Here is a 15,000-nt window from a genome sequence, read left to right on the forward strand (position 1 = left end):
ATGCGTATACATCTCATTTCCTAGCACCTAGACCACACAACAGACTTTTTATGAAATATAAAAGAGGAAGGTACATGATGCAAAACACATAAGGTGTACAAACCCGGCAAATAGACAAGTACTAAGAAAGCCAATGATATATGATAGGGATAAAGAACAGACACAATGATTATTTTAGAAAGTGCCATAGATGGCCTTCATCTAAAGGAAATGACATAAGCGACCTTTTTCTTTTTGAATCTTGTGATCGACCAATCTCAACAGCATCAGTTCCAATTCTGGAAAGAATGTGAGATGTACTAGCTGGAAACGTGGCCTGACTATGTTCACCATGATCTTTCAAGAAATTCCTTGATCCATCGTGCCCCGATTGAGGATTTAAAGTAGGCCTGAGAGGAAAAAAATGCAACAGGTCAAATTCAGCTAACTCATCAAGAACAATCCAGCAGCTTGCTTGGTAAAGTTTATAAGGTCATTCCGGCGACAATGAACTCTTTGGAGCTTCAAAGTCACTGCCATAGTAAGCCCTTGTGTACTAGGCAGAAAAACTTATAGCATTCCATCACATTCTACTTTCTTCCTACTGCTATAATTTCAATTGCAGAAAACTGAAAGCATATGAGATGTGTGATTAACACAGTTGCCAATTATGACACTCTTCTTAGTCAAAAAGTTTCACGTATGCTTTTACCTCTGAACTCCAGGAAATTGGTAAGGTCTCACAGAGGGGCTTGGACGTGGAAAAGTTTCTGAACCCCATGCTTTTCCATTGAAAGGTTCCGGGCTCCTAAAACAGATAACATTAAAGGCTTCCTATAATTTTCTCGGCTTAAAAATCTGTGCAACATTTAGAAGATTCAAGCAGAAAAAATAATAATAATAACCAAAGCCAAAGAAAATAGAAATTTTTGTTTATCCCATCACCAGCTATTACGATCAGACCTTTCCTGAATATCCTTTACAGGCATATAAGGAATGAAATTAAAATAAAAGAGAGCCGTAATAGCAAGTAACCTCACCTGTGAATTCCACCAGATTGGTAAGGTTGGCCTGAGGAGGGTGAGGGATTTTGAAAAGCCAAGGGAGATGGTGTTCGATTAATTGGAAGACTACTGCAAGCAAAAACCATAAAAATTTAGGCTAGAATCTAAGGTAGAAGGAAAAATTAATTGAATAAGTAACCAACCTAACATCATCATCAGTCCCATGGAACCGAAAGAGCAAAGAAATAAAATGAAGCAATACAATTAATAATGTCTAACCTTTGAACCCCACCTGGTCGGTAAGGTTGCCCTAAAGAGGGTGGAGAGTTTTGAGAAGCCGAAGGAGGCGGTGCTCGAGGACCACTACAAGCAAAAGTTCCAATACACAGGTTACAACAATGTAAAGGAGATAGAATAATCAGCAAACTTGAGAAAAAAAAGTCTACAAAGATGTAGCACAACAGCTCGCCCTAAGGAGGCTCACAAACAACCTAACATTCCCTCATTAGAGCTTGGTTTATCTAACCTTTGAATTCCACCAGGTCCAAAAGATTGTCCTGCAAAGGCTGAATGGTTTTGAGACGCCGGTGGTTGAACTGAAGAATCACTACAAGCAAATCCCCAATTCACAGTGTTAAAATTAAAGAGAAACAAAAGGCAAAAAATGAAGTAACTCGCAGCTCCTCCTCCAAAGGACCTTACAAATTACATTGGCCATAAAATAAGCAACTGAGCTTCAATACCCGAAGTGATACAGGACACAATTCATACAAAAATTGAACAACACTTGTCACATTCGCTTGATCCTAAACACTTCAATACAACGATAGATGTAAATTTGACAGCTCGAAGAATCATGAGCATAATAATAGATCCATAGCGTGAAATCAATCTCAAAATCCTCAAAAAAAAACTGGAATAAAAGTCCAATTGTAGCATATAGAAACATCCATTAGAGAAATCGAAAAGCACACCTAGTGGTATGAGTAGGAGCAGAAGCACCGAACGACGTAAACGGCGATGGCTTAGAGCTCACCGACGGCCCTGACTCCTTCCCGAAAGGCCTAAACGCCATTCTCTCTAAAAACTCCTTTACTAAGATTATTACCGCTGCTTATCTTCTTCTTCTTCTTCTCCTTCAACCTTCGTTCAATAACGTCGCCGGCTAACGTCGAAACAAGAGAAAAAAAGAAAAAAAAATCGAATTTTGTGTTCTGCACTCACGCCTCTCCGTCCGGCGAGAATTATTTTACGTTTTGAAACAACGACGTCGTTTTAATATTGGGCCTTATTCATAAGAAAATGGGCTTTATCATTGGATTATAAATAATTGTTATGATTCCGAAGAACGTGCGCATGTTGTCGCCATCTCGCGTTAGCCATCTTTTAGGTAGAACATCAACTTTTCATGACCGTTGACATTTTTTTTTTTCCCTCTTTCAATTTTCCCTGGAGACTAGTTTCCTCGATCTCGATCTCGATCATCTGGATTCAAGCGATTGATTGATTGATTACTAATGTCAATGTCTAATCTCGGATTGTTGTTGTTCGTTGCTATCTTTCTCGTTTTGCTTCAATCTTCCACTTCTCTGATTAGTTCTCCAAGTTCTATCATCAACCCTTCTAAAGTCAAACAGGTTTCTTCGAAGCCCAGGTTTGTTTTTTTCTCCCTCTTAGTGAGACATGTAGCAAAACCCTTAAGTAAATTTGGGAACTTTGAACTTTCAAACTGTTGAATTGTTAAAATAAATTGGTGTGTTTGTTTCTTCAGGGCATATGTGTATGAAGGTTTTTTGACGGACTTGGAATGTGATCATCTAATCTCTCTTGTGAGTGAATTTGGGTTTGAGCTCAATTTGGAAACTTTTTTCTTTTAAATGTGCTAATTTTGAGTATTTGATTTTGGTTGTGTTTTTGGGGGAAAAGGCGAAAGAGAATCTGCAGAGATCTGCGGTTGCTGATAACGATAATGGCGAGAGTCAAGTCAGTGACGTTCGTACCAGCTCCGGCACGTTTATCTCCAAAGGAAAGGTGCAATTTTTATTTTTATTATCGCTTCCATCTCTTACATTGCTCGGTCTCACAATCAATTGGACACAAGAGAGATCTCATTGAATCTCTTATAGATTGGCCTTGATCTTATTTCTGATTTATGACATTTGACTTCAACAACTTTGAATCTCTGGTGTTGTTTTCTGATACTAACGGATCAATTTAGTCAAATCCCTCAAGATCTGATGGAACTAGAAATTTAGAACCCCAAGTATATGATGACCAATCGTGGATGATGAATGGTACTTAGTTGTTAACAGGAAGAGATGACCCATATCATTGTAATGGTTACAATCTTCTTTGTTGTATCCACAGGATCCTATCGTTTCCGGTATTGAGGACAAGCTCTCAACATGGACATTCCTCCCAAAAGGTAACTTAAAACAAGCTGAATGGTTTTAATAGTGATCTCTCTGTTTCAGAAGATCAAGTGACAAGGAACCTTAACTCTTCTTTGAAAGGTTTAATCAGAGGGTAGTCTTTATTGTTTCTAAGTTGTTCACTTTTGTGGTCACAGAGAATGGAGAAGACCTTCAAGTACTAAGATATGAGCACGGCCAGAAATATGACGCTCACTTTGATTACTTTCACGACAAAGTCAATATTGCCCGTGGTGGACACCGCATAGCAACTGTTCTCTTGTATCTATCCAATGTCACAAAGGGTGGAGAAACTGTTTTCCCCGATGCACAGGTTTGTTTCTTTCAGAAAAGAAAAAAACCATCAGTTTCAGCTTACATTGTCCACAATGGCTGCCTACTCTGTATGTATTGGTTCTATATCTACATGGGACAAATAGGTCTTTAGTTCCCCTATCATTCTCATGAATATTTCTGCGCAGGAATTTTCTCGCCGCTCCCTTTCTGAGAACAAAGACGATCTTTCTGATTGTGCAAAGAAAGGAATCGCTGGTGAGTTATGAAAAGAAAGAATCATTAAGTGTCTTGGAATGTTTTTGAACTATGTATTTAAATTTCTTTTGGTAAATGTTGTTTTAGTGAAACCAAAGAAAGGGAATGCACTGTTGTTCTTCAACCTCAACCAAGACGCAATCCCAGACCCCTTTAGCCTTCACGGAGGTTGTCCAGTGATAGAAGGCGAGAAATGGTCGGCTACAAAGTGGATCCACGTGGACTCATTCGATAAGATTGTGAGTCATGACGACGGTAAATGGACGGACGTAAACGAGAGCTGTGAGAGATGGGCAGTGCTTGGAGAATGCGCAAAGAACCCAGAGTATATGGTTGGAACCCCTGAACTCCCTGGGATGTGCAGACGTAGCTGTAAAGCTTGTTAAAAGAAGAGGAGTTGACTATATATCTCCTTTTCTCTCTGTTTTGTTTTTTTCTTGATCTAAAGCTTCGTTTTTTCCATTTCTTGTTTCTGAACCTGAACTGTTTGTTAAAATGTATCACTTGATACAGTTGAGGGATGGCACAATCGTAATAAGTGATGGTATTATATGGTATTCCAGGGATATAATTTTAACTCACTGCTTTAAAATCCCAAAACAAAAAAAAAAAAAAAAAACTCGACGATTCGATTCAGGTTAGGGAGAGATCTCATTCTAGGGTTTGATTACTCAAATAGAAATGGATCCCAAATTGAACAAGGCGGATGATGATGATGATGGAGATCTCTGAGGAGGAGAATCAATCTAAGAAGCGCAAGGCAGATGATTCCATCCCGCTGGATTCTTCTTTCGATGATGGCGAAAACAACGAACAAGAAGAAGAACAAGACGGTGGCGATGATGAGGAGGAGGATGACGTGTCCAGCCGTGAGAAAGGCCAAGAATGGGACGTGGATAGTTTCGACGAGGGGGAAGGATACAAACCTAAAAAGAAGTTTGATCCCAACGACGAGGAAGCTATGAAAACGCGTCGATACCTACTTCAGATGTATCAATCCAATGTATGTATGCTTCTTTTAACAAACTACTTAGTGTATCTTGAGAAAAAAAAAAAAAAAGTTATATCATGAGAATTCAATATTTCAGTTTGCTCTTCCTACATTCTTGTGATTTTTATCTATGATATATCCATATGCAGCATTGTTAACATAATTAATCTGTAGTTATACAGGACGATTCTGATTCTTCCAGTGGTTGTGAGTTAAGTGACGGGTCCGGCCGCGAAAGTGACCAAGAATGGGATGTAGATAGTTTGGATGACGAAGAGTTCAAGCCCCCGGATAATTTGGATTACGAAGAGGGAAATTGAAAAAATGCGTCTATATATAGACCTCATATGTACCGGAGCAAGGTCTTTCTATGCTATATATTCTAGCTACTTCTTTGATTAGTTTCATGCATGACTTATTCATCAATCAGCAACTAGTCAACTATGGATTTTGGATAAATGGTGTGACTCTTAATTTGGCCAAGTTTTTAAGACTCTGAGATTTATAAGTTTCAAATTTATGATTGTGCTCAGGGTTTCTACGTGGATGGAGAAAGCTACTCTGGGAAACTAGCTAGACTACTTCTCTCAGGTTATTCTTGATGAACCCTTTTGGAGATATAGGATTACAGGCCGTGAATACGTGCAAACCATGGTAGATTTGGCTCTGGAAAGATATATACAATAAAATCAAGGTACGTATATAATTGGGTAATTGATTTATGTAAGATTCTCAATATTTATGTGATACACAATTTTGCCTATATTTGATCAACTAATTATTAGTATTTTTTGTGGGGATAATAATGGTAGGGATCGAGTGTGACTTGTGAATCGATTGTGAGGGCTATTCTGACTAGGGTGACCGGATTCAAGTTGTACATATCACTTTCATGGCTAGAGAGTCTCCCGATGGAGATCTTGTGGAATATCAAGCTAAGACGGAGAAGAAGGTTTGGCAACGTAAAGCTCACGCCATATTTTGTAGACCAACTCCAAAATTATAAGGGTACTCTCTATTTGATTTATTGTAAAAACTAACAACTAATAGCAAGTTTATTGGGGGTTCATATAAGGAGAGTTCTTAAATTTTTTATGAATTAATTGTGTACTGTTTGGAATATAAAAACTCATGATCTCTTAGATAAAATTTTCTCTTTTATTGGTAGGTTCTTATTTTGGGTCTCTTATTTTTTAAAATATTGGTTTTTAAAATTTTAAAATTTTAAATAGAATAGAAGTGGTATAAATGTGTAAACATTTAAGATTTTATAAAATTAAAAAATATTCTATTTTTATTAATTTTCAAACATACAAAACATAATAAAACATTAATACATTAATATGATTTGCCTTGCATTTTTCCCAAATATTCTAAAGAAAAAAAAAAAAGCATACTATTAGAGTTGATGCTTTCCAATAGAATCTTAAAGCAAGTTTGGATGCAGTGTATATCTCTTGACTGTATCTTTTGATGTTGGATAGACAAAGATCTGATAAAGAAGAGGAACGGTCTCAATACTGTGCTTGATACCCAACTCTTGGTCAGTGCATCAGAACAGCAACTCAGTAAAATCTCCCACTCCTCTTGGATCTCTATAGCTGCCTTCTTTCTCACAATATAAGACCTCCAAACTCTCTATAAGTATTGGAAAATGATGTAAGTAAGGTTATGCCTTCGTCTATATAGCTGAGATAAAGTCTCGTTAAACCAAAAACGACATCCTTAAATTCCAACTCAGAATAATCCTAAAAATGTACTGGAAATGATGACACCAAGTTTAGCCACTTCTTCCAATACCAACAATCACTGCACAAAACGTTCTCCTACTAATTTCACTATATGAACAAACAACTAAAGAGATCTTTTAACGATAGGTCGATAGCGACGGGTTTAATTTAAGTTCACCTGTTCAGCAAAAGCCAACAGAAAGAGGTACCTGAATATAAATAGCTGCAGCATTAGCACGTCTTGCATAACTGCGTAGCTCCCTCTCTTGAGACACTTTAGCAAGCAAAGCATCCCGTGATATCTCTCCACTGCTGGCGCCTCTAAGGGACACCTGATGCATCATCATCATGCACCAATTTTAAGAATATGCAATCAACCTTTGATCAACAATTTTGAAGCAAACTGAAACATAATTTTCAATTACCAATCCTAATTAACTTTTACATAAAAACAAGTTAATTCCCTCGGAGAAAAATAGTCTAATATTCCGAAAATGAGGCATATCAAGCTTCTTCTTCACTACCAGGAGGCTTAAAACTTCCACAAAATCTGAGTCCTATAAGAATTAAGAGCCCTAAGTTTTCCTAGAAACAAGGTGTCAAAAAAATTTAGTTTCTAGACTTACATATGGTTGTAAGCTATAATAATGCACAAAGACTAAACAAACCAATTGTATGTTTCTAAAAGAAAGTTTAAGTTGTATAACTTTCCAAACCCACTTAGTTTATAATATTTTAACGTAGGATATTGGTTTGTATTTTAACACATATCCTATATTACTAGATAAAATACTAATTAAACATCTTGTATCATCTTCAATGGTAATTCTACCATAGCCGTTGACACACCAAACTTTTAGTAATCGCGCGAAAACAATAGCCCAACAAATAGCTGAGGTATCCAAGGAAAACAATGTACCAGCTTTTTGGTTTAATACTGGTCTAATTATAAACACAATATCTCTCCAATCTTTGAGTATCTCACTTATGTCACCAAATTCCTAAAAACAACAACCCGATAAATTTAATTAAATTATGTATTTTTATTCATTAATATATATATATATATATATATATATAACTTATGTGCTTAAATATGAATAAAACATTGATACTCCTAAATTTTATTCTTGTTGTTGTCATTGTCCTCTCTTATGAAGTTCTTGACCTCTTTATTGAGGGTTATTTTGTGGATTTGAAACACATCAAAATCTGTACAAAGATTGGAATTCTTTTGTTAAGTATCTTCTTCTTCTTTCTGCACATTGTTGTTCATCATTGCAAAAACAACAAATCTTCATACAATTGATGTATTGTAGAAGTTTAATTAGCTTTATTAGTAGAGATTTTTTTCACTTGGTTTCATAGATTGCATTCCAATTTGGAGAAATTTAAGTAATACGCGTTCGTTTTTTTAGAAGATAATTTGACGCTAAATTCAATTTGAAGAGAATTTGACGCTAAAGTATATCCATATTCATCGCTCCGTTAAACACCCGTTACAATCATTGGATATATTTTAGCGTCAAATTGAATTTTAAAAATCAGTATTTCCTATATGTATAAATTTATGAGAAGCCTTGTTTACATTTTGGCGCATAATAAATAACCAAGATGTCTACCTGAAGAGAGTCAAATGCCTCTACAAATTAACTCGGTCATGTTTTAAGATAATTAAGAAACACAAGACATGATTTAATAATGGTCTTCGCACTACCAGAAAAGGAAACGAAGCAGCGATGGAAGAGTGTGATCATTAGAGTAAAGCTCAAGACTGAAAATAAAACAATTGCTTATTATTAGTTAGGAGACAATAAACTTGACTTCTCATTTCAACGGACACGCTTTTTCGAAGGCTTCTTGCTCTTTCCTACACAAATCAAACTCGTTGGTGTAATAATACATGCATCCAACGTAAGCATCCATCTCCTTGGGGCATCTCTGGTGAAGATCCTTCAGCCTGCAAATTATCATTTTCACCAGTTTTTAAGAACAAACTAGTCCACAATTGCAAACTACTCAAGTTCAGATCTTGTTATAGACAATGCATCACCGTCCTATGGTTTGAACAAAGTAAGTGATCTCTCAAGATATTATCACTCACTACACAACGAGTCATACAACAGCTTCCTAGTCCGAGATACTACTAAACAAATGGCTAGTTTTAAAGGCTTTTGAGTTCAATTACAAGCTACGGAAACAAAGGATCCTGCTAATATCATTTTCACCAGTTTTAAGAACAAACTAGTCCACCATTGCAAAATACTCAAGTTCAGATCTTGTTATAGACAATGCATCATCGTCCTATCCTATGGTTTGAACAAAGTAAGTGAACTCTCAGATATTATCACTGATCACTACACAACGAGTCAAACAACACCTTCCTTAGATACTAACTAAACAAATGGCTAGTTCTAAAAGCTTTTGAGTTCAATTTCAAGCTACGGAAACAAAGGATCCTCCTAGGGAGGTCATAATGTAACAAAGACTTGCCAAGTTCTAGGAAATGTTCTTATGTTCCTGGACCTTAAAAACACTGTTAAACCACATCAAAACAAGTCTAAAGACTACTACTCCTTTCTCAAACTCTATGATCAGAATCCCTAAATCTACAATGTTTGGCATTATCCACAACCCTCATCAATTTTAAGAGCTTACAGAGAAATTGAAACGAGAAATAAGAAGTTAGGATACGTACAGGCCAAGAACACAGCGAGTGACTTCACGACCCTTCTCGAGACACTTCTCTGGGTTAGGATCGTTCTTCTTGCATTTCAAGAACGCCATGTTTTCTTGCATACACCTGATTCCAATATGCTTCGCCGACGCTGTTAAAACCGCCGATGTCGGGATCGGATTCCCCGTTCCGTCCACCGCCGCATTCGCCTCCATAGCTCTAAGATTTTTCCCAACAAATCCCTATATCTATAGATTTGTATATAACCCAAAATTGAGAATCAAAACTTCGAATTCCAAAATGAAAATTCGATAAATAACGAAACGTTATCTCACCTTTATTGCAGATGATGACTCGAGTCTTCTTCTTCTCCACTGAGAGAGAGAACAAACAATTAAAGCGAAGAAGAAGAAGAAGAAGAAGAAGAAGAAGAACAACAACAAAAACGCTGCGTTTTTCATCTGGCTTTAATGGGCCGGTATTGGGCTTAATTTAAAAGCCTTTTTTGGTTAAAACAAAACAGAAAACCCCAATCACTCGTTTCTAGGGTTTATCTATCACCCCGTCATCTTCGTCGGCGAGATTAGTTTCGGACTCCGTCGATTTCGATTTCTCAGGTACGCTTAATCATTCTAGCTTCTTCGATTTTGATTTCGAAGATCTCATTTCATCTCCTCCGAAAAGGGTTCTTCCAGTTTGTTAATCGTGTTGTAATTTGATGAATTGGAGCTGAGATATCTAAATTCTTAGGTGTTAGATCTGTTTCTCCGCTTAGTTTTTCACTTTTTCTCATCTCTAGCTTCACCAGATCTGTTTTTGTCCTCGTTTCTAAGTATTTGTTGAGAGCATTTTTCATATTATAAGCTAAAAAATGAGAACTTTATACGTTTTTGGTCCCTCTGTTTTCATCAGTTTCGAGGGTTTTTTTAGTTCGTCCTAATGCAATCTCTGTAATGTGACGACATTCTCATACTTGTTGTGTTTTTCTAAAGTAGATATGGGTGACAAGAGGAAGAAGACGTTCATGTTCATCCGTCTAGTTTCAGCAGCTGGGACTGGATTCTTCTATGTCAAGAGGAAGAGTACCAAGGGACTTCTTGAGAAGCTCGAGTTCCGTAAGTACGATCCTCGTGTTAATCGTCATGTCCTCTTCACTGAGCAGAAAATGAAGTGATGACACACAAAACATGCTTGCTTGTTTATGCTATCATTCTTGTTACAATTTAGAACTTGTATCGAAACTGTTTGTTGAATTCTCTAAAAACATAATTAAGTGCAGTTTGATTAGTATTGTTATCAAATTTTAATAATTCCAACGAGAGCACGATATTTGTTAGATCCTCCTACTTCTACAAGTTGCTTACCCGACGACCTATATAACTTTAGTAGTTTCCATATGTCTGCATAATCCGACCACTCTTATGGCTGCCTAAAAGAATCACCAAACAAAAGCCTAACAATTGGAGATCTTTGTGTCTTGTTTTCCTACAAAACGTTAAAGAATTGTTTGGCCTTTTCAAGGAAAGCTAAAAAAATGTCTCTACCTTAGATGTATGCCTAAATGCATAACCGGTCTTGTTCCTAATCGACCCACCGTATCTCTTTTATGTTAGGTCATGACTTTGACTTGAGATGACTAAGCCAAATTTTGGATGTCAAATCGAATTTTTCTTCCATTTTAAGAAGATTCAATGAACACATACACACTTCTCTTTGGGGATGTACATCAACATCGCATTTCACACTATCTATCGTTTTGTAAATACATAAAAAAAATACGCGCTGCAGAAACTAACGACTATTAAATTAAAATCTATGTATAAAATATGAATATATTATACGCGTAAAAAGACGATAATGATGATTTTATAATGTTTGTCATATTAAAATGTTTTGATATGTAGTTTTGGAATTATAGCTTTGACTATCAAAAGTTATCATGTTGTTTAAGAGGAGATGATTAAAAGGTTTGCTAATTAAATTTTGTGGTAACAATCAAAATGTTTTAAATGCTCTTACACACATTCATATAAAACAAAAACATCCGTCCATGACATATATGCATGTTTAAGTATATATATGAATGGGAACACAAGAACAATACAGATACAAATCACTAAATTAATATATTCATGAACTTTAAAACAGAACCCACCAAACCGCATTATGAGTTTCTTGGCAGAGGAAGAAGAGTATGATAGAAGCACGTGGTATATTTACGCAGGAAGGAAGGAGATAGAAGAAAAAATCTGGTGAGGTATTAATTAAAGACGCCATTATCTTAAAGATCATCTTGTGTATTTTGTTTAGTATATAAAGAATAAAGTTTAGCAACCTAAACTTAAAAAAAGTATTTATTTTTTCCTTTTATCGTTTAACAAAGTAGCTTTTACATTCTTACTTTGCAAGTATTTTTTTTAGAAAGGTATGCGTCCTTTCAAATCCAATTTATCTATGTTTATGATAATAGTACTTTTTTATCATCACATTACTACTTGTTAATTCAGTGCGTAAAGTGGTGAACTAAGAAGAGAATGATTATATTATATTTTCCAAGAAAGTGACGGCAATATCGGACAAGTTAACATGAGCGGACCCGTAGGCCGTAACGTTGAATTTTCTTCGTCAAAAAATTCAACGACAAGAATATGATTCCTTCTTCATCTTCTATTCTTCTTTGTCGATTTATATTTGCATATCTCAAATACGATTATAGAGATTTGACAACAACAACAAAAAAACGATTATGGAAAAATTAAAGAACAGTAATAAATGAAGACAAAGACAACGTACGTATAGTTTATAGTATAAGTGAACAAATAAAGTAATAATAATACTACATGTCATGTCAGTCGTAAAAATTACTAAGTATTAAATAAAAGCACAATTATTTTCATCATATTATTATTATAGTATTATTCATAATTTCATATACTATATACAGATTTGCTTCTCTCTCTCTCTCACACACACACACACAGTCTCTCAGAATATTTGTCGAGCGGATTTGATATCGTAATTTGATACGATATAGAATTAGAATTAAATCGGTTTAGATAAATTTTGGTTCGAGGAAGATGCAAGATTCGGCAGCTCAACAACCCGGAGTTTCTATAATCGTCGTTGGTGATTCTTCTTCCTCTTCTTCTTCTCTTCATCCTTCTTCTCAGGTAACCCCTATTCCAACAATCTGACCTTTGTCGTCTCTCCCTAATTTGCTTTCTTTCTTTTCTGGGTTTTTTAGATAATCAGATTACAAAAGGTAAATCTGAAAGCTTTATTCCTCATATAACATGTGTATCTGCAAGAATCGCTTGAAAACGTATCTGGGTTTTCTCTTGTTTCTAAGTTTTGGTTGTTGTTGTTGTTCTTTGTGATTGCTTGGTACGGTTTGATTATCCAGGAAACTACATGTCTTTTAAACTCCAGGGTTTATTTTCATTCAAAGATGTTATCTTTTGGCTTTTTCTTTCTATTTATTTTCTCTTCCTTTTGTGGAATCTTGGATTTTGATCAACGACATGAATCACTTGTTAGGTACAGAATCTGCTTTTGATTTTATTATTAAGAGAACAAGCTTGAGCCACTTGGGATTGTTTTATACATAAACAAGTAACTTTTCAGCTTTTTTTCTGTTGCATATACGAGTACAAATCCATTGTTTAGATCTTGCAGTTACTGGTTACTACAAAGCTTTTCTTGTCCCTTATTATTGACATACTATACTGTTTTTTTCTCAAAATTTGGAGGTATGTAGAGATAGCTTGTGTGATTCTGTTTAACCATCTAGATTCAAATCGATAATGTTGTTGTATGTCTCTTTTATGTGTTATAAATGTTTGTGATCATTTTTTTCTTATTGTTTAATTTGTGTAAGAGGAAGACCTGAACCTTTGACTTGTGTGAATAAAATGCTTACAGGGTGATCATCAGGTTAAAGAAAAGTCTACTGAAGATGTCCCCAGCTCTCAATCCAGTGAAACTCATTTGGATCTTTCTATACAAATACCGCCAAGACCTATTCCATTCGGTAGCGGCCGTAACCCAAAGAGCTCACTGAAGTCCACTAGTTCATTCAAATCTGGTACTACTTCCTCACCTAGAGGAATCTTGCGGAATTTAAGCTTGAAAAAGAAAGTTTCTTCTCAAACCGAAAGCGAGAGAAGCTCCCTCCTATCTCCCGGGCTCATGGAAACTGTGCAAAAGCCCACTACTCCCACTTCAACAACGTCGCCTTATTGGAAAAGATGCTTGTCACTTCCTAGTAGACATGCCGCAAAATTGTCTCCTGTGGTATCTACACAGGTTTCAGCTGGGATGCCTGGTGAACCGCCTAATGTGAGTTATTCTATTTACATTATAGTCCTCTGTGTTATGTCAATTGTAATATGCGTAAATATGTTAAAATTCACTCAAGGAATCTCCTTTCTTGTCCAAAATGGAGCTGGAAGTACTAAAGATTGGATTTTGTTGCAGAAAGATTATGTTTGTCCAGCAGTTCCAAGGTCCTTGTCTATGCCCGGAAGAAGAAACAAAGTGATTGTGCGATCCATCTCTTTCGACAACCACAAAGCCCGTGTTGCCAGTGAAACTAGTGCAGGTACATGTTTCTAACAGGTGTTAGCATCAGATCTTTTCCCAAGTTCTCATTTGAAAGTTGAGTTTAGGCAGTGACTGGAACAATCAATGCTAATTCTCCCTTAAACATGGAGCCTTATTTTCTTTTTGAATTCTCATTGAATCAAAAGATACAGACTTGAGGTATGGATGATGAAGATACGAGGGTTTGATTGGTTCATATGCAGTGTTTTTTAGTGTAGGGGATATCAACGTTTAATCAATAATGTGCATAATCAAATGGTTGGTTCAGCGATTTTTTCTGTTTGAGAATTAGAAAGAAACTTAAAACTTTCTTCGTTTAGATGCTATGTGTATACTGAATAAGATCTCTGTTCCTCCATGTTTAGCAGATCCTATCTCTCCTGTTCCTCCTGAAGAAACTGATGAAGAAATTCCCGAAGAAGAAGCAGTGTGCAGGATCTGTCTAGACGTGTGCGAAGAAAATAATACTTTGAAAATGGAATGCAGCTGCAAAGGTGATCTCAGACTTGTTCATGAAGCGTGTGCCATGAAGTGGTTTAGTACAAAGGGAACAAGAACCTGTGACGTCTGTAGACAAGAAGTCCAGAACTTACCAGTTACATTGGTTCGTGTGCCCACAACTAATCAACTAAACCACAGGCGTGATCGCAGTCAACCGAATATGCAGTCACAAACCGTTAGGTAACTTCAAGATTCTTCTTTCTTTGACCATTCTTGGAAAAATTACACAACTGATCACCGAATGGTTTGGTGCAGTGCTTGGCAAGAGTTTGTGGTGCTAGTACTAATCAGCACAGTCTGTTACTTCTTCTTCCTCGAGCAATTACTGGTAGCCACTGAAACATATTCTGTGTTTTGATTGACTTTGTTGTGAAAGGCATTGACCAAAAAAATTGATGTTTTTTGGTAGATTCGGGACTTGAACAAGCAAGCTATCTACATAGCGGCACCATTTTCACTTACGTTAGGCCTTTTAGCATCTGTTTTTGCCATTGTCCTCGGTACACAGAACCACTGCCTCAGAAACTCTTAAGTCTCTCTCTCTCTTTCCTTT

General features: G+C 36.2%; 5 protein-coding genes and 1 long non-coding RNA gene across 9 annotated transcripts in view; 3 read left to right on the forward strand and 3 right to left on the reverse strand.

The window, feature by feature from the left end:
- Nucleotides 1-2,201, reverse strand: part of LOC104744791 (SAC3 family protein B-like) — an 11,786-nt gene extending 9,585 nt beyond the window's left edge. Inside the window, exons 1-4 of the mRNA XM_010465896.1 lie at nt 1,958-2,201; nt 1,510-1,590; nt 1,263-1,346; nt 1,020-1,112 (exon numbers count right to left, since the gene is read on the reverse strand). Of these exons, the coding sequence (XP_010464198.1) occupies nt 1,020-1,112; nt 1,263-1,346; nt 1,510-1,590; nt 1,958-2,058 (359 nt within the window). The 5' untranslated portion in view covers nt 2,059-2,201. The remainder of the gene's footprint in view (nt 1-1,019; nt 1,113-1,262; nt 1,347-1,509; nt 1,591-1,957) is intronic.
- Nucleotides 2,351-4,524, forward strand: LOC104744792 (prolyl 4-hydroxylase 2). The gene is made up of 7 exons (XM_010465897.2): nt 2,351-2,637; nt 2,755-2,812; nt 2,910-3,014; nt 3,351-3,408; nt 3,553-3,728; nt 3,877-3,946; nt 4,034-4,524. The coding sequence occupies exons 1-7, from the start codon at nt 2,501-2,503 to the stop codon at nt 4,330-4,332; spliced, it is 903 nt and encodes a 300-aa protein (XP_010464199.1). The 5' UTR covers nt 2,351-2,500; the 3' UTR covers nt 4,333-4,524.
- Nucleotides 6,404-7,026, reverse strand: LOC109129216. Its single transcript, XR_002035405.1, has 2 exons — nt 6,877-7,026; nt 6,404-6,575 (listed from the first exon to the last, which is right to left on the reverse strand). It is a non-coding gene; the product is annotated as an uncharacterized LOC109129216 (long non-coding RNA).
- On the reverse strand, nt 8,287-9,812 carry LOC104744794 (NADH dehydrogenase [ubiquinone] 1 alpha subcomplex subunit 8-A). The gene is made up of 3 exons (XM_010465899.2): nt 9,680-9,812; nt 9,366-9,592; nt 8,287-8,627 (listed from the first exon to the last, which is right to left on the reverse strand). The coding sequence occupies exons 2-3, from the start codon at nt 9,557-9,559 to the stop codon at nt 8,495-8,497; spliced, it is 327 nt and encodes a 108-aa protein (XP_010464201.1). The 5' UTR covers nt 9,560-9,592; nt 9,680-9,812; the 3' UTR covers nt 8,287-8,494.
- On the forward strand, nt 9,864-10,682 carry LOC104744793 (50S ribosomal protein L33-like). 2 transcript variants are annotated; one of them, XM_019236549.1, is made up of 2 exons: nt 9,864-9,961; nt 10,340-10,682. In XM_019236549.1, the coding sequence occupies exon 2, from the start codon at nt 10,342-10,344 to the stop codon at nt 10,516-10,518; it is 177 nt and encodes a 58-aa protein (XP_019092094.1). In that variant the 5' UTR covers nt 9,864-9,961; nt 10,340-10,341; the 3' UTR covers nt 10,519-10,682. The 2 variants fall into 2 exon arrangements, with proteins under 2 accessions (XP_019092094.1, XP_019092095.1); XM_019236550.1 differs by having other exon boundaries at nt 9,877-9,961; nt 10,337-10,682.
- Nucleotides 12,276-15,000, forward strand: part of LOC104744795 (E3 ubiquitin-protein ligase MARCH7-like) — a 3,319-nt gene continuing 594 nt past the window's right edge. For 2 of the 3 annotated variants that reach the window (XM_010465900.2, XM_010465902.1), the window contains exons 1-6: nt 12,276-12,514; nt 13,266-13,682; nt 13,821-13,944; nt 14,312-14,627; nt 14,703-14,775; nt 14,857-14,947. In XM_010465900.2, the coding sequence (XP_010464202.1) occupies nt 12,422-12,514; nt 13,266-13,682; nt 13,821-13,944; nt 14,312-14,627; nt 14,703-14,775; nt 14,857-14,947 (1,114 nt within the window). In that variant the 5' untranslated portion in view covers nt 12,276-12,421. The remainder of the gene's footprint in view (nt 12,515-13,265; nt 13,683-13,820; nt 13,945-14,311; nt 14,628-14,702; nt 14,776-14,856; nt 14,948-15,000) is intronic. The other variant, XM_010465901.2, reaches the window with a different exon arrangement.

Source organism: Camelina sativa, chromosome 15 (assembly GCF_000633955.1).
Source record: "Camelina sativa cultivar DH55 chromosome 15, Cs, whole genome shotgun sequence".
NCBI classification, from domain to species: Eukaryota; Viridiplantae; Streptophyta; class Magnoliopsida; order Brassicales; family Brassicaceae; genus Camelina; species Camelina sativa.